This window comes from Uranotaenia lowii, chromosome 3 (assembly GCF_029784155.1).
Source record: "Uranotaenia lowii strain MFRU-FL chromosome 3, ASM2978415v1, whole genome shotgun sequence".
In the NCBI taxonomy this organism is placed as follows: domain Eukaryota; kingdom Metazoa; phylum Arthropoda; class Insecta; order Diptera; family Culicidae; genus Uranotaenia; species Uranotaenia lowii.
Window position 1 is genome coordinate 16,117,056 of NC_073693.1, and position 20,233 is coordinate 16,137,288.

General features: G+C 35.3%; 2 protein-coding genes across 3 annotated transcripts; one reads left to right on the forward strand and one right to left on the reverse strand.

Annotated features, from left to right (window-relative positions):
- Positions 1-7,824: 7,824 nt before the first annotated feature.
- On the reverse strand, positions 7,825-13,277 carry LOC129756938 (PR domain zinc finger protein 5-like). Of its 2 annotated transcripts, none has more exons than XM_055754007.1 (4): positions 13,176-13,277; positions 11,008-11,174; positions 8,266-9,519; positions 7,825-8,207 (listed from the first exon to the last, which is right to left on the reverse strand). In XM_055754007.1, exons 2-4 carry the CDS (start codon positions 11,119-11,121, stop codon positions 8,043-8,045), a joined length of 1,533 nt encoding a protein of 510 aa, XP_055609982.1. In that variant the 5' UTR covers positions 11,122-11,174; positions 13,176-13,277; the 3' UTR covers positions 7,825-8,042. The 2 variants fall into 2 exon arrangements, with proteins under 2 accessions (XP_055609982.1, XP_055609981.1); XM_055754006.1 differs by lacking the exon at positions 13,176-13,277 and adding an exon at positions 11,309-11,446 and having other exon boundaries at positions 7,826-8,207.
- A 1,664-nt stretch (positions 13,278-14,941) lies between these two features.
- On the forward strand, positions 14,942-17,875 carry LOC129757508 (zinc finger protein 28-like). The gene is made up of 3 exons (XM_055754771.1): positions 14,942-14,986; positions 15,783-16,481; positions 16,543-17,875. The coding sequence occupies exons 2-3, from the start codon at positions 15,817-15,819 to the stop codon at positions 16,982-16,984; spliced, it is 1,107 nt and encodes a 368-aa protein (XP_055610746.1). The 5' UTR covers positions 14,942-14,986; positions 15,783-15,816; the 3' UTR covers positions 16,985-17,875.
- Positions 17,876-20,233: the final 2,358 nt, after the last annotated feature.

A 20,233-nucleotide genomic window follows, 5' to 3' on the forward strand; every position in this document is an offset into this window, starting at 1 on the left:
TCTAAGCCAGCGGGTATGAGATCGAGTCCCGGTCACGGCACACATAGTACACTTTCTGTGGGTTGGTGGTTTTAGCATTTGTAAGATGCTAGCCATCATATCCTCGAAAGATGTACGCTTAGAATTAAGAAAAAAAAAGGGAATCTCTTCGAGGAAACATCAAGTTTCATTGAGATCCTGTATGTGTTTGTGTTCGTTTTTTTTAAAAAAAAAGTTTAATGTAATGGTATGATACTAAAGTATAGATAATTGGAAAAAATTAAAAAGTTTAGAAAATGGACGAAAAGATTTATGTACATTTTGGTTTTTTCTGACCGACTGACTATTTCAAAATGGAACTGTCACATAGAATTGACTCTCCTACCAGGCTTATTTATTCTAATTTAATTGAAAACAAACTCAAATTTTTCAAAGGAGTTTTTTTTTCATAATCATTTGGATTTATAGAAACTTAACTCGAAGAAATGTAAAGTCGTCTATAATTTATCGTTCATCCAGAATGTTGCTCACGCAACATCGTACTACCCCAGATGGCAGCAGCGCAGCTTCGAAACAGCGGATGGATATAGTTTTGATTGCTTCAAACGGCGAGAAAGCACTGGAAATCCAGGTACAACCTGACAGTGGACCACAAAAACAGATGAAATTTCAATTAGTGAAAAAATCGCGCAAAGTAATGAACTTTGGAAAATTCCAGTAAATTCCATTTTTGTTGCATCGAAAATCTAAAGACAGTAAAATGTTAGAATTTTAATAAAGTTTGTAGTCATATTTAAAAAAAAAACTATCATCGCTCAAACTGTATTTACTGGCAATCGAATGAAAAGTAGGTTTTTCAGACCACTTTTTTTTAACTTTTTGTGACCATTTCATTAAAAAAAAATTTAAAAAATAGTTCTTTGTTCCATGATGTAGACATCAACTTCAGCTTTCATATGTATAGGCAGAGACCGACAAAAAACACAAACACAACACAGTACATAACGTGCAACACAAATCCTGGAGTGCTGACACATAAATTTTTGTGTGCGACACTTTGGTTTAGCACAGCACTTCAATTGTGTTGTGTTGCATCAAATCAACACGACACAGTTTCCAGTTGTGTCGTGTCGAGGATAACACAGCATGCAGCACAGTGTTGTTACGAGCAAGGCTATTTTTTTACCCGTCGCACTTGACTGGACAGCATTTCTCCGTATTTTCAATGGCGAAGCTCTTCACTCACATTGTGTTGAGCAAAAGCAAAAGAAAAAAATTTATCCATTTCGGCTGCTAGCAAGTAGGCGACGAATTGAAAAAAAGCTAGCTGGCAGGAGCAACAATGATAATCGTATCGGGACCGGCACACGAACACACTGTGTCGTCAACTGTGTCGCATACTGTGCTGTGTTGCGGCCGACACGCAACAAAAGTAGATTGACACAGACACAGCACAGTTTCGTTTCGGAAGTGCTGTGTCATCAAATTGTGTTGCACTTACTGTGTTCGTGCTGTTTTCGGTCCCTGTGTATAGGGCAAATATTTTTTTGGACGTGTTATATATGAACTACAGCAGTTTTCCTGAGGCATGTTTTTTCGGTTTTTTTTTTCTTTCATGCTGAATAACGAGAAAACTAGAAGCTTTAGCTATTAATAATGTTCTACACACAAAACTTTCGGGGCTCCACTTAGCAAAATTTCACTGTTACTTTCCGTTAGCAAAAATATTTTTTTACCGTCGATTTAGCAAAAAGCTAAATTTACTTGATTTTAGTAGTTTCAAAGTTTATCTTGCTTGATTTTAGTAAAACGAAGATTGTTTAGCCGCTTTGTGTACAGACAGCAGCCGCCGCGTGTTGGGAGGAAAAAAACAAACTGACACGATTGAGCGCGGTTCCGAAAGTTCGATTCTGGTGGTTCTAAAGGTGGCTAAGTCAACTACGATATACTAGCCTAATCGACGCCGGAAGCGTACAGGTAGGGTCAATTATAAATTATTCAGATTTTCCAACTTTTTAATTTCAAAACGGTTTATTATTTTTCTACCAGGTTACAACTTCAAAAAGAAATCCTCAACAGTCTGGAAAGGGAAAGGGCCGAGATTGAAAATTCAACGAGCTCCATCCGACGCACAACTTGGTGCATTCGTTGGTAAGAATGGCATTGCATTTCGCTCGCCGGAAAGTGCGTCCCCAGGATCGGAACTTCTGTTCTACAAAGTGTTAAAATTTTTTGGAAAAGTGTGAACAATAAATTAAAAGTGAATGAAATTTGAGTATTGTATTTAATAATCAAACATTCCCCCTAAATCTCCAGAGAAAAGCCCATAAATTTTGAAATTTCAGGTCCGGCGATCTTTTTCTCCGGTTTTTGCTAGAAAAGGGAGCAAAAATTGCGGCGGCTAAATTTTTCTCTCGTTTGCTAAAATTTTAGTTCGAAAAAATTGCTAAATTGATTGCTAAGATTTTAGCTGGTCAAATTTGAGCAAAATTTTGCTAATTTTCGGCCTCGAAAGTTTTGTGTGTAAACATATTTTACTGACATTACAAGGTTTTTATTGATATAAGTTTCATTGTAATCGGTTGGATATAAAAAGAGCTATCAAAAAGTTATCAAAATGACACTCCTAGTGCTGATAATGAAATCTAATGCGGATGAGGGTTAATTATTCAATGTTTCGGCAATAATTACCTTACTATGCATCGAATCGAGACGGAAATTGATATATGCAAGCTTAAAGAACAACCGATTCCTGATTTCAAATTCTGAATCAAAGGACAGAAAAAAGAATGTTTATATAAACTGCTTAAAATTTTTGCAGTAATTTAGTTACTATGCATTATGCGAATTAATTTTGATTTCATATTAACAGTTTTATATTTTTGCAGTAATTGCATGATTATGCATCCGAACAAGCAAAAAACTCGTGCCCGGATGTTTGAAAGACAATCAAAAAAGTCTTTCAAAAATACTGTTTAATATTCTATGCAATATTGTATTGAAAATGCATCCCAATTTCCATTAACACACTCATTACATATTTGAAATGAAAAACGAAACGGAGTTCGTACGGGATCAGCTAGTCTATATATATAAAAAGCAATCTCTGTTTGTTTTTGTTTGTTTGTCTTCTATAGACTCAGCCGTCTTAAGAGCTAGAGGTCTGAATTTTGGCATGGAGGCTCATTAGGACTAGGAAAGATAATAAAAAAATGTTTTCAGATTTTCGGATAACCCTGAAAGGGGTCGTTCATACAAGATGATTTGACGTTATTTTTCGTCGGATTGTGATGAAAATTGGCACATGGGGGTTTTGAGAGATGGGAAATCGATTTCAGGTATTGAATTTTGGGTGAGGGGTCGGCAAAAGGGGTCGTCCATATTAACTTTTCAATATTTTTATGATATTGACGTTATTATTCATCTAATTGATAAGGAAATTTGCGCTCGGATATATTTAGGGACACGCGATCGATTGCCGGTATCAAATTTTGTATAAGGGGCAAGTTAAAGGGGTCGGCCATATCAACAGTTGCTATTTTTGTGATACACGAGGATTTTGAATGATGTGCAATCGATTTCAGGTATGAAATTTTGTGCATCATCCATATTACCTTTTTCATTTTTTTTGTGATATTGACGTTATTATACATCGGATTGAGATGAAAATTTGCACATAGAAATTATTAAGGATGAACAATTGATCCCAATTATCCAATTTTGGGTCAGGGAAAGGCCAAAGAGGACGTCCATATTAACTATTCACTGTTTTTTTTTGCGATATTGACGTGCACACGGGAGTTTTGAGTGAAGGGCAATCGATTTCAGAGATCAAAGTTCGGAAAAGATCTGCAACGATCGAGTCGAAATTTATTCACGGTTTATTGGGATTGGGACGGTCGATTAATTTCTGATTTCAATATTTGTATCAAACGACAAAAAAGGGGTTAACTGCCAAATTTGCTTTTCCATTATTACGTGAGTTTGTATCGCATTGAAACGAAAATTCATGAACGGGGGTGTTTTGGCACGGTCAATTGATTCCTGATTTCAAATTTAGTAGCAAACGACAGAAAAAAGTTAACGTACATATAACGTGTTCAAAATTTTTGCTTAAAAATGCATTCGGAATTGCATTTGGAAAATGCCTGTAAATTGACATTCATTCAAACTGTTCATGACATATTCTAAATTGAAAGCGAAACGGAGTTCGTATGGGATCAGCTAGTCTATAAGCAATTTATGTATGTTTGTTTGTCCTCAATAGACTCAGCCGTCTTGAGAGGTCTGAAATTTTGCAGGGATGCTCATTAGGACCAGGAATGTTGAAAAATATATTTTCAGATTTTCAGATGACCATACACAAGACAAATATTGTTTTCGCGGTATTGACGTTATTTTTTGTCGGATTTTGTTGAAAATGTGCACATAAGTGTTTTGAAAGGCGAGCAAACGATTTCAGGTGTTGTCAAATTTTATATAAGGGGTCGGCCAAAGGGGTCGTCCATATTCACTTTTCAATATCTTAGCAATATTGACGTTTTTATATATCGGGAGATGAGATGAAACTTTGCACATGGGAGTTATGAGGGACAAACAATTGATTTCACTTATCCTAATTTTACAGGGCTTGTGATATAGCTCAGTTTGCAAGTCTGTTGTCTCCACGAGTTCGAGCCCAAGAATAAACATCGAACACAGTACCGGATAGATTTGGATAGAATGCCATAAAAATGGTAAAACACTATAATCGAAACAAAAAAAAAACTTATCCTAATCAAATTCAGGGGTCGTTCATATGAACTTTTCACTGTTAATGCGATATTGTTATTTTTATACATCGCATTCAGATGAAAATTGGTACACGTGAGTTTTGAAGGACGGAAAATCGATTTCAGGTATTAAATTCAGTGTAAAGGGTGCTAAGGGGGTCGACCTTTCAATATTTTTGCCATATTGTCGTTATCATACATCGAATTGGGATGAAGGAATGAAGTTTTCAGGGACGGGCAATCGATTTCATATGTCAAATGTTTTGCCAGGGGTCGACGAAAGAGGTCGTCCATATTAATTAATTTTTCACTTTTCTAAGCAATATTGACGTTACTATGCAATGGATTGCTTTGAAAATTTGGACACGGGAGTTTTGAGGGCAATCGATTTCAGATATCAAAGATCGTATAAGAGGCCACCAAAAGGGGTTTAACCTTTTGGCTACAATTGTGTTGCTATGCAACGATCGAGCCGAAATTTATACACGGGGTTGTTTTTTGGCACGGTTTGATTCCTGATTTCAAATTTTGTAGCAGACGACAGAAAAAGTAATCTTCCAATATTTTTGCAATTATTACTTAACAATGAATTCGGAAGTGCATCTGGAAAATGCTTGGCAATTGACTGTTCATGACTTATTTCAAGTTGAAAGCGAAACGGAGTTCGTATGGGATCAGCTTGTATGTTATAAATGTGTCACATACTATGTGATTTTAAATCGCAAAAATAGACCCAATTTGAAATTTTTGAGAAAATCTAAAGACCCTTAGCGCAAATTGTCAGATAAGAAAAATTCCCTTTATTTTAAGAAATTGAAAGTTTCCTGTAGGACGTTGAAAACTTAAATAATTTAAAATTAAGGCTAAACTATTCAATTTTAGAAACTCAAGAGAAATTTATCATTGACAATGAATTTTTTATATTCATAGGAAAGTACATAACTCACCGGGAAGTAAAACACATTTTTCATTTGTTGCTGAAGATCCGGATCTTCCAGGGGACAGATGGGGCTACCTAGATCTTTCATGCACAGTCGACACCCATCGATTTTGACTTCCATTTCCCCAAGCAGAAATATGTTGATCAGCGGTTTGGAGAATTATCGTGAATTTATCTGAAGTTAAACTGGGGGTTTCGTCTAAATCACAAATGATGAAAGCTTAACTAAACTAAAATGGTGATTCTAGTTAGTTATTCAGATGGTTAAATCGAAAATCACGAATGTTACCTTACGCGTTCTCAGCAAATTCCGATGTCAATAAGTTTAGGAAAATTTTAAAGAGACCCAAAGTAAACATTGCGTGAAAGAAAACATCAAAGAGCAAACACACACGGCTCACATCTCATTCAAGGTTTGTTACACTCTAGGCGACTACAACCCAAAACTATAAGTTGTAATGCCGCAAAATCGGATGAAACTGGCTCACGACGAAAATAAGTTCAAAGGGGTATGCAAGGTACACCGGGGTAAGTATGGACGGTTTTTCGTATAGTTCGACTTTAAAAAATCAGCAGTTGATCAATTTTGATAAAATTACGTTCAATGTGATGCAGAACATGTTTTTAACAAACGCTGAAGAGATGAGCTTGAAAGAAGCAAACCGAGATAAGTTATCACGTAAATTGTTATGGACTTCTGGTGTCTTCACCTACCCCGCTTTATGGGGTAAGTCTGGACGGTAGATTTTCCCTATGATTTTTCAGGACATTTTCAACAGATTTGTGTTTTCTTGGTTGAATACGTTACACGTTCATTGCTCGAACCGTCCAAAACGTTGAATAAAGTTCATGGTGCTATTAGTAAGGCATTTTTTAATGATTATTATGTGTGATTTATGTTGCAATACACGAGATCCGATTTTATCAAAAATATATACTTATTCCTGAACAACCCAAGTTTTCATGATCGGAATGCTAAATATAGCTAAATTGTATTGGATGAAGGACAGGAAATTGAAAAAATATGTAAATATCAAGCCTGTATAAAGCCGTCCACACTTACCCCAGATAGGGTTTGGAGACAAAATTTTAGTTTTTTGTGAATAAACACTTTTTTCTTTATTTTTAATCGCCGTTTCTTTTCCTAACTGGTTGTTTCGAATGTAAGGATTGATTCAATGTAGAGTTTTTCGTCAAGAGCCAGCTAGTTTACGAGAAGTTTGCAATTGAAAAAGATGCACATCACCTCGACATCGTAGTTAAAAATAGAAAATTCGTAAAAATTCGCTGTAAACATCCGTTATTGTCGGAATCGTATCTTTTTCACAGTTATTGGATAGATTACAAGTAAATTGAACATTCTGCATTAAAAGTTTTGAAAAAATAGTGCACAGTATTGTTTTAATAGGCATCGTCCACACTTACCCCGCGTCCACACTTACCCTGGTGTACCTTACTTGAAATTTGCATTGATTGAGTTCTTTGAATGAAGATGTACTTACGACATATTGCATTTCTCTTTTGGCGCAAACGTCCTTTTGATCAATGGATAATTTTGGTAGCAAAAACTGATTTGATTGGCCCAAATTTTCACTTCTTCATTAGAAGTTGATTGAAGGAAGGTTTTAAATGATAATCCTATCCAGTTAGTATGCGGAAATCATTGATCGATGGCATTTGTAATTATTGCACTGTGGGACTGGCCCTTGGGAGTCCACCGGGACATTTCCGACTTCTACAATTAGCGCTACTGGCTGTTCGAGGAGTGTGAAAAAGAATTATTCATCTTTTTTGATACTTTTGTTTGCCTCTGTAATGAAGAAAATAATAAACAGTGGAAAGTGAAGCTTATGGTGCTCGCCCAACACAATTTCGGAGCCATTTATTCTATTAGGACAATAATGCTCACTCCTGGACACAGTTTTCTTTCATATTTACAAGAATTTTTCATCACTTGGATCACTTGGCAAAGAACTTCTCGTGACGAAGCATTACGCCGTAAAAACCAACCTGCCGAATTGTTTTTAAGCGACGTTTTGCATCACGGCAACTCAGAATGACGCTAAAATCAAATTGCACTCAAAAATGGGAAAGTCATTATACGTCCTAAATTCAAATCATTGTGTAAAAGTTATTTAATGATAAAATGAAACCAATTTTTTACCAAAGATAAAATACATGTTTATAATTGTTTGCAGCAAACAACTCAATTTTGTTTATACGACGGTTCATACGACCTAATCAAAACAAACTAGGATTTATTTACTCTGTTCTTAAATTATTTAGTAAATCATATAGGTACAACTTTTTGAATATTTGAATACCTAAATTTGACTCTTAGGACAATTCGATTAATTTTTGCCAAACGCTTTCTCTGTTGCTAAGCGTTTCTGTTCCGCATATTCCGCTGGGTGGGATCTTTTAACATGAGACTGAAGGGTATGTTTGGTATTTAAAGCTTTGTCACAGTATTCGCACTTCCAGAGACGATCTCGTAAGTGGGTTGCTCGGTGATCCTGTTGATTAAAAATATGAACTTATTCAAATTGAAAGATAAATTATAATTGGTTTTACCTGGAGCCTAAAATTAAACTTGAACCGCTTATCGCAGAACTCACACCCGAATTTGGCTCTGATATGCACCCTTTCTTTGTGCGAATTTAAAGTACTAGAATTGGGATATTTCCGGTGGCATTCGTCACATTCGAGCGTTTCGGCCGGTTCACAGTGAACAACCTGCAAATGTTTTCGTAGTGCTTGCTCAGCAAATAATATCCTTTTACAAATGTGACATTGCTTTTTCTGGAGTACTCTTCGTTTGTATTCTATTCCCTTATGTTTATTAACGTGTCGTTCGAAGTGCGGTTTATTAAGAAACTGTTTTCCACAAAAGTCGCAAATCATTGGTGTCCTATTTACGCTGTGCATGTTGGAAATGTGAGTTCTCAGCGATTTTTTGCTCGCGAGCTTCATATCGCACTGTGGGCATGGAATGTTCTGATGCGTTTTAGGTAGGTGCTTATTCATATGACTAATAAGCAGGCACTTGTTTACATAAGCATTCGGACATTGATCACATTTGAACTTCTTTTTTTCCTCTTTGGGGTGCATTATTCTTCGGTGCTTTGTTATGTTTTTAACATGTTTGTTGCAAATTTCACAAAGTTCTCCATTAGGTTTCACGTGATTTTGCATATGCAACTTCAACTTGGACTTCTGATATAATTTCTCTTCACAACAGACTACATAACCGGGTTGACGGTGAATCTCCTTGAAATGACGCAACAAAAAATTAAAACTTGACTCCTTATGTCCGCATAGTTCGCATATCATTGGAAAAAAATCGTTTAATGTATTTTCTTCTTGAAGGATTTGTTCTTCAGTTTTCGATTTTGGCTGTTGCGAAGCAGATTTCTCATGATTTGAAAGAGGGTCTTGAACGTTGTCTAATATCGGAACATCACTGCAGTTATCTTTATCTGTTACCATAATTTCGTCGGGTTCTAAAGGGTGATCGAGCTTGATAATTTCCAAATCCAATAATGGTTCAAACTTGATATCTACATCGTCTTTATCGCTCTGGATATCGTTATCTGTTATAACCCCCTGTTTTGGTTCCAGTGATTGATCCATGTCTTCAGCTAGCGGATCTAATGGCTCAAGTTTGATTTGTGATACCATATTCGTACTACTTTCCACATTAGCGGATATCGCAATACTAAAGGAGTCTTGATTTTGACGCACCTTTTCGGAAAATTTATAAAACTCTCCAATGACAAAAATGCAGGCTGAGCAAACTCTACTCGAGAAGCCTTGCTTTGGTTCAATCTGAAATTATACAGATAATCAGATTAAGTTATAAAGAAAATGGATATGTTGTGTTTCTTGTACGTTTTAATTTAACCCTTTTATTAATTTAACCCTTTAATGCATAACTAAAATCTAAATATTTCGGAATCGTGTGTATACTTACACCAAAACTATTAAACATATTAGAAAAATGTTCAGGAATTTTGGCATTATTGTTGATGATTTGTCAATTGAGGCGCTGAAAGAATTTCTAGTTTTTTTGTTATTTGTTGTAAAACAAAAAAAGTGTTTTTTTTTTTTAATAAATTGAGAGATATTTTCTTTATTGTTATTCGACCTGTGTCTAAATGCAGTAAGTAAATATATGCTTAAATTTTTGTTCAAATTTACCCAAGTAGTATGTCAGAAATAAAAAAACATATGCGACAAAATTGCAAAAATCATGTATAATTATAACTACTGTGCAACTTATTTTGACCGACTGTCATCATCGATGCAAAGAAGCTCGTGTGAAAAAAACTTTAGGGGAAGTGTTTAAACATAGATTTCCAAATTTTGAAATCTTGAAAAATGATGAATATGAGAGATCGCTACTCAAATTTCTGAAAGCATCTTATCTTTATAAAGTTCTGTAAATTGGATTTTACATGACACGAATGCCACAAGGATGGTAAAGTGTCAAAAATAAAATTTAAAATTACAGTAATTTTTTTTTAAAAATCCTATTTTCACAGATTTAGGAATTCTATCAAAACTTTTAGTCTTTACCAGTTAATCTTTCTGTACCTTATGAACAGTGATTTAGGCAGTAAATTTTTGCCTCAATTAATATGTTGAGGCGATCTTATCTGTAAGTAGATGTTTTTGCTTTAAATTCATACAATACAAGTTTCATATTTTCCAAAATTATCAATTCGTAATAATCAGCCCGAGATTGACCAAACGCAGCTGCTGGTGCGCCACGACAAAATTAATCAGGGATAGAATTTGCTGCCGCCGAAAAACAAGTTACCAAAATTTGTGTGTCAAAAGTCAAAACTATAGTTTGGAACTTGGAACAAATATGTAAAATGAAGAAATGAAAGAAAACAATGCAGATATTTCTTACTTCCAGCAACTAAGTTTGCTGATCGTTTCCAGCAATTCAGTTTGCTGCAAAACCATCGGGACAAAAACCAATAAAATGTTACAAAAAAAATTTGCTGTGTAGGCAGAAATTTGTAAAACTATAATGAAATTTATTAACAATCTCAAAAATAAACTTCGATGATTAAAAATTTGTATGACTCCAAATAACGGTTTAAACTTGTTCAGTTGTGTTATTCGAATTAAAACAATATTATGTTACGGCGCAGCAACTACCTCATTTAAAAAAAATCATACATTCAAGGGCTCGAAAAATATATGTACTTACTATATGTTCGAATGATCCTACAATAAAACTTAACGCATATTTTCTAATTTAGGTATTCTCAAGATACATACCGCAACCGCAACGCAACTCACCGGGAAGTAAAAAACACTTTTCATTTGTTGCTGCAGATTTGGATCATCCAGGGGGCAGATGGGGCTACCCAGTTCTTCCACGCACAATCGACACCCATCGAGTTTAATCGCCATTATTCCCAGCAATGTATAGGATAAGAGGTGAATGAATTGTAAATTTAGGGCCTCTATAAGTAAATAAAACAAACAAACAATGTTACTCAGTGGTTAAGGAATTTTTGTGAGTTCTAAGCTAAACTAAAGAAAAGCATTGATTTAGTTCGTTATACAGTAAAACCCAAAATTACGAATGTTAACTTACGCGTTCTGCAGAAGATTACGAAGTAAACAAAGTTGGTGTGGATTTTTATAAACCATGCATGAGGAAAACAAATTGCTGAGACTGATATGTACACCCAAAATAATCTGCACGTAGCGGCTACGTGAAAAACTATATAATTTTTATCCAATTGATTTTCAGTATATTATAGTAAAGTTGCCATTGCATCTGTTTTTGCTGCAGCTGCTACTTATAGAACCAATTGTGTTGCTGTGCGTGTAAGGTTATAGTAAAAATTAAAATTGATAAGATTTCTCCTCCTACAATCTTGACTTGCCGGTAGATGCATTTGAGGACCACCAGTTTTGCAACCTCTGGCCTTTCCCCGAATGCCTCGAACCTCCATTGCAGCCACTGCAGTATTGAGAATCGCATCACGGTTCCGTATTTTTTCGACGACAAAAAAAAAAACAAATGAATAATTTAGAGCAAATCGAAAAAAAAAATCTTTCTACTCACTCTTCTTCTTCTCTTGGACATCGATTTTGGGCACACTAAACCTTAAAAAACCAACGAGAACACTGTATTTTTTACTCCAATTCCGCGCAAAGTTTGTGGGGTGTTCTGTTTTTCTTATATGAATCGCATGCTACAAGTTCGTTTAAAAAGCTCAAAACGGATTCCAGATTATCCACTTAGACTTTACGTGAATTTCATGTATCGTCTATGTGGAAGAAATGAAGGTATTATAAAATCACGTAAAAGCGATGAGATGCAACAAAATCTTCTTTTACGTGAAAAATACCGTAGAATAAATTTCTAAATTATTTTGGGTGTAAATCAAAACTCGAAACTAATAACGGCTCACATCTCTTTTTAATACAAAACAAAACAAACACGATTCAACGAAAGCTTGTATACAACAACATTGCATACAATTGGGCCACAATCAGAAACTGCATTCTCCTTTTTGGTACTCAAAATTAAGTTTGACCGTGGTTCAAAACATAGTTCGATTCTATGAACTCAAAGTTGCGTTCCCCTTTTCCTCCTTGCGATGCGACGGTTCAAAACAGAGTTCGAACTTCGACCTCAAAATTGGTCCCATTTTTCTTGACGATAACAGAAAACAAAAATAAATAAACAAATAAACAAATAAAAAATAAACACTCAGAGAAATCTTTGGATTTTTACCAAAAAAAAAAAATGATTCTGATTTAAAAAAAAAATTCTATTCAAACAAACTCACTTTTATTTGAAACAATATTGACTCAAAAGAAAAAAATTGCGTGAAGAAATAAAACAACTTATGGGTTTCTTTTACAGACTCTTTGATGAGCGGTCTTGGAATGAATTTCACGGTTGGAGAATCGAGTTATTGGAATGCCACAATAAACCGACGGCATCATCCGGCCTAGGAATAGGAATATCTAACAGAACACCAGTAAATATCAATGACATTCCAACCGAACAGCTGTTGCACCCAGTGATAGTCTTCGATGTCCCTGTCGATGTTCCTGCACCGTGCCGAGGCCATTTGATTATTTTTTAATTCACCCATGAGAAAACTATCGAATGCGAACACTCGTTCAATCACTTGCTCACAATTCAAATCCAAAAATGAACTTTGAAAGCTTTTTTTCTTTCCCGACCCGCAAAAAGCGATGAAAAGCTTAATTTTAAGTTCGCCCATCGAACTTTACTTTGAGTATGCCTGTTGCAACGCAACTTTGCGACTGCTCGTCGAACTCAAAGTTGAAGGCTGCCACCGAACTGCAATTTTGAACCAAAAGTACTTAATTTTGAATTTGAAAAAGTGAACGTGTGTTGGAAGCTGAAGACAACTGACCAGAAAAAAGAAGAACAATAATATTTACCTCGGAAGATTTGTGTGTGGATTTAACATTACCTGCACCTTCAGTAAAAGTTGCCCAAAATAATTATTATTTTGAGTTTCGATCAACAATACAGTTTGTTTTAATCCACAAAAAGTTCACAATCAAAATTGTGTCAACTACGATACCACTAGAATAATCCGCTCTTTCGAAGCTGCGCTGCTGCCATCTGGGGTAGTACGATGTAGCGTGAGCAACATTCTGGGTGAACGATAAATTATAGACAACTTTACATTGTTCGAGTTAAGTTTTCATAAATTCAAATGATTTTGAAAAAAAACACTCCTTTGAAAAATTGGAGTTTGTTTTAAAGTAAATTTAAATAAATTAGCCTGGTAGGAGAGTCAATTCTATCTGATAATTCCATTTTAAAAAAGTCAGTCGGTCAGAGAAAACTAACATGGGGCCGTTCAGATACCACCTGGACAACTTAGGGGGGAAGAGGGGGTATGAAAATCTCCACGGAGAGGGGGGTAGAGGTTTGAGTAGTGTCCACGTGGACATACTTACTTTCAAAACATTTTCTTAAGGTGAATAAATATTAAGATGTTTTAATCAAAATCTTAAAATTGCAAAGCTTTCCAGTTTAAGTTTAAGCAACTAGTAGCCACTTGAAAGCAAGTTATAAATATGATAATTTTGAAATTAATAATAATTATAATTATAACAAATTAGATTAAAAAAAACAATTTCAAATCTGTCCACGTGGATATACGGGGAGGGAGGCAGGGGTTTGCCAAATGTCCACGGAGGGGGAGGAGGGGGTCAAACATCTCATTTTTCTGTCCATGTGGTATCTGAACGGCCCCTATGTGAATCAATCTTTTCGTCCATTTTCTGAACATTTAATTTTTGCCAATAATCAATATTTTTTATCATATCTTCATATTAAACTTTATGCGATTCTCGTTGGTCTATATAAAAGAACGATTTTCTCGTTGTTACTTTAAACTATAACTATTGGATTTGGTTTAGTTGTTTCATTTTATAAATACGTTATTTAAAAATTTAAATAGTTTCAGCCTAAGACAGTATAAAATGTTAAGTTTTAATTTAAAATTTTCTACGGCTAGTGGTTGTATAAATATAATTTTCAATAAAGTTTTCCGAAAAAAAAAATGAGATCATGAGGTCCGATAAAAATACAAAACATTTTATAACCCTTGAACGATGGCAATTGAAAAGCATTTAAGTAAACTTGAATTGTGTAGTAATCCAAGGATATAATTTTTTTTCATGTCAACCACCATCAAATATAAAAATCCGCTTTCCAGCTTTAAAATTATTACGCCTGATTGTATGCAGCTGCAGAAGGAAACCTAATAGAAAATAGCAAAAATTTATGTTTTTTCGAATAAAAAATTCTACCTTACCAATTGTTGGGTCTTTCCCAAATTTTAAAGGAACGTTAATTGACTACTCTTTTAACAAACTGCAATTGAAAATGTGCATTTGGCTCGAGTTTTCATTCAAAAATATGTGAAATACTGAGAATAGTTTTTGGAGTAGTAAAAAATTGACCTTTTTTGATGTCGATTTGCGATGCTTCACGGTACATACACATTTTCTCCTATAGCTCACAATAATCTCTGAACCTTCTACTCCAAATCTGTATCCGTCATTTTCTGAAAATCCTAACCAAATCAAAGAAAATAATGATTTATTAGAAGCTAGTATTTCCACCCGTTTGTTTACATTTTCTTGCACACACACGTGCTGTCAAAAATTAGCTTCGAAATCGCGAATTAGTGTTGAATTCGAGTTATCCACAACAAGTGACGAACTTGAAAACAAGTAAAACCTTGGAAAATGCCGAAAAAATACTGTAAGTACGAATACATGTGGACAAGCCAAGTGAACTGTTTAATTTGTGATAAAATCTTCCGTACAATCTGTGAGCTAGCTTGCCACGAAGTCGATTGTCACGGGATACTCGTCGGACGTTGGGCACGCAAAAATTATATGGCATGGAGCAACCGTTGCAACGAGTGTGGATTGCACTTTCGGTATGGCAATCTCATGTCTTATCACAACTGTAATGATGTCATTGATGTCTTTAAACTCAATGAAAATGTAGAGGACACTTATGGACAAATCTGTGAAAAATGTGGAGCAACTTTTCAATCAGAAACCGATTTTAAAAATCACACAAAGACATGCACTAGCGTCAATCCATCAATAAAAAATGCAAAAAAAGCATCAGTCGCTATAATTTCAACCGGAAGCAACCAGATCCAGTGTTTGTTTTGTAGAAAACACTTCGATTGTAATCGTTACCTTGACTTACATGTACAGACTATGCACTTAGGGAGAAAATATTATGCTTGTGTCAAATGCGACAAAAGTTTCTTGGTAAAACGCAAGTTGGAAGATCATTACGCTTCTCAACACCTCGGTAAACCAAGGTACCAATGCAAAACTTGTGGAAAAAAGATTTTTCATTCACATGCATACATACACCATTACAAAACTCTACACCCAATCGAATACGCACAAATTTTGGCGTCTAAAGGATTTGCTGCATTTCCTATCAATGAGCTGTACTCTATGGACGGCTGTGTCGTTCTCAATGAGGAAAAAGGTAATGATTCTAAGGAGCTAAGCTGTGCGATCTGCTTCAGAACTTTTCGTAGCAAGGGACGATTTGATCAGCATATGAAGGATGCTCACAAAAGGAATCTAATAGGGACGCTAGCATGTATTAAATGCGATAATATTTATGAAACAAAGAATGAATTGGAAGATCATTATGTGAGTGATCACCTCGGTGTGATAAGATACGCCTGTGAATTTTGTGGGAATGGATTCTCCTGGAGGGAAGCATATTTTCGGCATCGTAAAGAGCAGCATACAACGGAATACGAAGTTTTGGTCATTCAAGACAACACCGATGCAATAACGTACAATAAATTAAACATAGGAGATGATCTCAACGCGATACTGACCAATGACACTGTTTGCGAAAGGAGCTGTGTGATGTGTGTTCAAATATTTCCCACGGAAATCGAGCTTGACCTTCACATGCAGAACTTTCACTCGGCGCCAGAAAAGTTTTCCTGCAAGCGATGTTCCAAGAAGTTCACCATCGGGTCACACTTGGAGCTTCATATAGCTGAAATGCACGTTGGTAAGCCTTGGGTAAGGTGTGAATTGTGCGAAGACATCTTCGACTCTAAAAGTAAGTACTGTTTGCACCTCAAATGGAGACACCCTAAGGAGTACGCTAAAATTCAAGAGAAGAGCTGTAATCAACTGTACGAAATAGACGGCTATACGATTGTCGAACGGGTTTCTTTGGAAAATGAGCTATCGGTCTTAAGGTAATAAATTTGTTCATTTGGATAGCAATTTTTATAATTCTTATCTATTTCTCTTATTTAGAAACTCAAATGAAGAACAAGATGCTGTAACTATGAGGATAGAACCCCCCGCAGAAGAACCAATGGACCACAGTTTTCACGAAAATGGCACAGTGGAAGTACGAAACACCGATTCCGAAAGTGCCACTCATCGGTGCAAGCTCTGTAGAAAGACGTTTAAATTCAAAATAAATCTTTTCAAACATCTTAGGAGTGAACACCAAGAGACCCGCAAACATCAATGCGACGCTTGTGAGAAGAGTTTTTCAACTGCAAGGCATTTGGAAGAGCACAAATTTTACACTCATTACAAAAAGCCCTTGTACCGATGCACTTTGTGCGGGAAAACATTTTCTACTAACACTCCAAGCTTTTACCATCGGAAAAAATTTCATCAGGAGGAGCTGGAGCGTGCAGAAAAACCTCTGCCTTCATACGCATTTATTGAAAGGTTGAGATACTGAGGTTTTCGCTTGAAGGTACTTGAAACTTTCCTTGAAACTGTTTTGAATAGATAATTGTATACAAGTAGTATTGATTTCTGACCCGAACTACAATTTTTGATGGGTCTTTAATAAATATTGATGACGATAATAATAATAATTAATTATTGATGGGCTTTGAACATTTTGCTTCATCCGTTATCAAATTCTAAAGCCAAGAAAATTATTCAGTTGTTATTCTGCGTTGGGCAAAAGTTTTCGACTCACTTAAGTAAAGGCTTTTTACTCAATCTCTAAACGGATCTTAATACATTGTAAATCATTCAATTGACTGGTGTTTACATTTAAGAAAAGAATGTTGCTCTATATGTTGTTTTTTAATTTCAAAATAAAAATTTCTAAAATGGTTGCAGGGGTAACATTGATTTTTCGAAAACGCATTATTCTAATACTGTTTCAAAACCATAGAAATGAAGTTTATAGCAGCCTGATATAGTGTTTAAAATATGATAGCCATCGAAAGCTTTTGCCTTGTAGTACGTAGATTCGCCTTTTACATTTGTATTTTCATTAAATGGTTAGCAGTAGAAGGAAAACGAAAATGTTCCGGTCCTTTGAAAAACTCTATATTCTTCTGTCAGGTCATAGACAATTTTTCTTTATATTTTCAAAACAAATGATTCATATTGATTTGTCAAAAAACTTTTATAACAGGCTTCATTTGACGTTTAATATTAAAAAAAACCCGTAATTTAATGCTTATAATATTGATGGTCTTCAAATCAGTATAGGAACCAATACTTTGAAAAACGAAAGTGGAAGCTGTATTGTAACATCAGAAGAACAATGACAACTTCAACAAAATACTCAAAAATGTAAGGCTTTAGTAAGTTAACGGCTAGAAAGTAAGAAGGTAGAAAAGAATAAAATATTCCCCCTTATTCTGCGCCGCGCGTGAGGTGACGATAGTCGAGTCGAGTCGGAGTCACGTGAGTCTTGTAACCTTATTCCCGAAGCCGATGTGACAGAGCATACGATTTGTCACTCACGGTGACTAATAGATTAGGATAAGAACTCAAAAAGTTCTTTCTAAAAGATGTTTCTCAGCTAAAACGACTACTGGAATCGGGTGACTCGACTATCGTCACCTCACGCGCGGCGCAGAATAAGGGGGATTGTTCCACAAGTGGGTAAATAGCTGTTCAATTTCGATGAAAAAAATTCATAAAAGAACGGGTAGTTTTGAAAAAGTATAGTAATAAAAAAATAAAAATAATAATAAAAAACTTTACTCCTTAGAGGCTTTTAGAAACAGGCTTGATACTGCCTGTTTCTGGAAGCCTCAATTAGTTTTTTTGTAATTTATTTGAAACGGCTCATATTCCTTAAGGCTTTAAGGATTGAGTAAAACATTTTTTTGTGTGTTCACAATTGTTTGCTTAAGACCAGACTATAACTTCTTAAAGAAAGAATAGAAAGTAGATAAGGAACTATAGAAATAAAAAGAATTATAGACGAGGATCAAAAGCTTTTAGGAATTATTTTGTATATTTCGAACATGTAGTCCAAGTCCATAACAGCTAATTTAGTCAAATGCTACAACTGAAATTCATCATGATTCGCAAAGTGTTAATCATAATATTCAAGGTTGCGTGAAAATGAAATTCATGGTCTTTTCACAATGTTTTTCTATTCGGGTGGGAGGTGATGCCAGATAGTTTTGTCAAATATCAGGACACCCCTAATTCTGCTTAAATTGCATAAATAAAGGCGAAGTATAAAGAACTGTAGATGCCTTAATTTATGCAATAGAGTGAGAAGAATATTGCCTCGCCTGCAGTTTTTATGTAAAAACAACATTCAAATATCATCTGAACCGAGGAGAATCTTATCAGTCAAACTATTTTGTTACCGTTTTTATTGACGTCCTGATGATTTAACTATAAATTCAATTACAATTTAGATATTTATTTGAAAATCAGGACAATTTGAAAAACCATTTTTTTCATTATTGAGGACAAATCAGGACAATTTTAAAATCAGGATGGTCTCTCGAAAATCAAGACAAATCCTGAATTATCAGGAAACCTGGCACCTTTGTTGGTGGGGAAAGTTCTCAAGTTTGGGTATTTTCGGGATTCAGTGCAGAGGTGCCAGGTCGTTTTGTCAAAAATCAGGACACCGCGAAGAAAAAATCAGGATTTTTCAGGACACCACCGAATTGGTGAAAACAAAATGCAGTTCTGCTTAGATTGCATTACTAAAGGCGAAATATAGGTGCTGAAGACGCCTCAAATTATGCAACTGGTGCGAGAACAACCTTGGCTGGCCTGCAGTTAATCTCGAAAAACCTCATTTAAATGTCATTTGAATCAAAGAATCTCATTGGTTCAACTGGTTAAACTATTTTAATTAAGATTTGTTTGATGTTCTCATCATTGAACAAAAAATGTTGTTATGATAAGGATATTTTTAAAAAATCAGGACAAATCAGGACATTAAGGGCCATTTTTCAAAAATCAGGACAATTCAAGCGTTTTTGAAAAATCAGGACGGTCTCTCGACAATCAGGACAAATCCTGATAAATCAGGACACCTGACACCCCTGATTCAGTGTATTAAAAAATAAGAGGGCGAGACTTGGACTAGAAAGAAGAAGAACAAAAAAATATTTACCTCGGGTGGATCTAACGTTACCTATAGGTATACAGCTTCTGTGAAAGTTGTCTCATAAAATTATCATTACTTTGAGTTCCGATCAATAATAAAGCTTATTTTACTCCACAGGAAGTTTACAACCGAAATTGTGTTCAAAACTCTAATCATAATAAGGTACTAATAGAATTGTGAATTGGAGATGTCCATAACAAGCAGCGTACTTAAACACAAGTAAAAAAAATCAAAAATGCCGAAAAAGAAAGTTGAAAATTGTTTGATTTGTGATAAAATGTTCCGTACAATCGTTGAAATGGCTCGCCATGAAGTCGATTGCCACGGAATACTCATCGGACGTTGGGCACGCAAAAATTATATGGCATGGAGCTGCCGCTGCGACAAGTGTGGATTGCATTTTCGGTACGGCGATCTCATGTCTTACCACAACTGTAATGATGTCATTGATGTCTCAAAACCCAATGAAAGTGTGGAGAATACTTCTGGACAAATCTATGAAAAATGTGGAGCAAATTTTCAATCAGAAACCGATTTTAAAAATCGCATCGAGATATGTACTAACGTCAATCCATCAATCGAAAAATCAACCGGGAGCAA

Bases quoted from the DNA above. Each gene is read 5' to 3' on its own strand.
- LOC129756938 (XM_055754007.1), bottom strand. From the start codon at position 11,121: ATGGCGATTAAACTCGATGGGTGTCGATTGTGCGTGGAAGAACTGGGT. The intron at 9,520-11,007 runs GTGAGTTGCGTT...GTATAATTTCAG, and splicing joins AAAGTGTTTTTTACTTCCCG to ATTGAACCAAAGCAAGGCTT. The intron at 8,208-8,265 runs GTAAAACCAATT...TTTAATCAACAG, and splicing joins AGTTTAATTTTAGGCTCCAG to GATCACCGAGCAACCCACTT.
- LOC129757508 (XM_055754771.1), top strand. From the start codon at position 15,817: ATGAAGGATGCTCACAAAAGGAATCTAATAGGGACGCTAGCATGTATT. The intron at 16,482-16,542 runs GTAATAAATTTG...TCTCTTATTTAG, and splicing joins AATGAGCTATCGGTCTTAAG to AAACTCAAATGAAGAACAAG.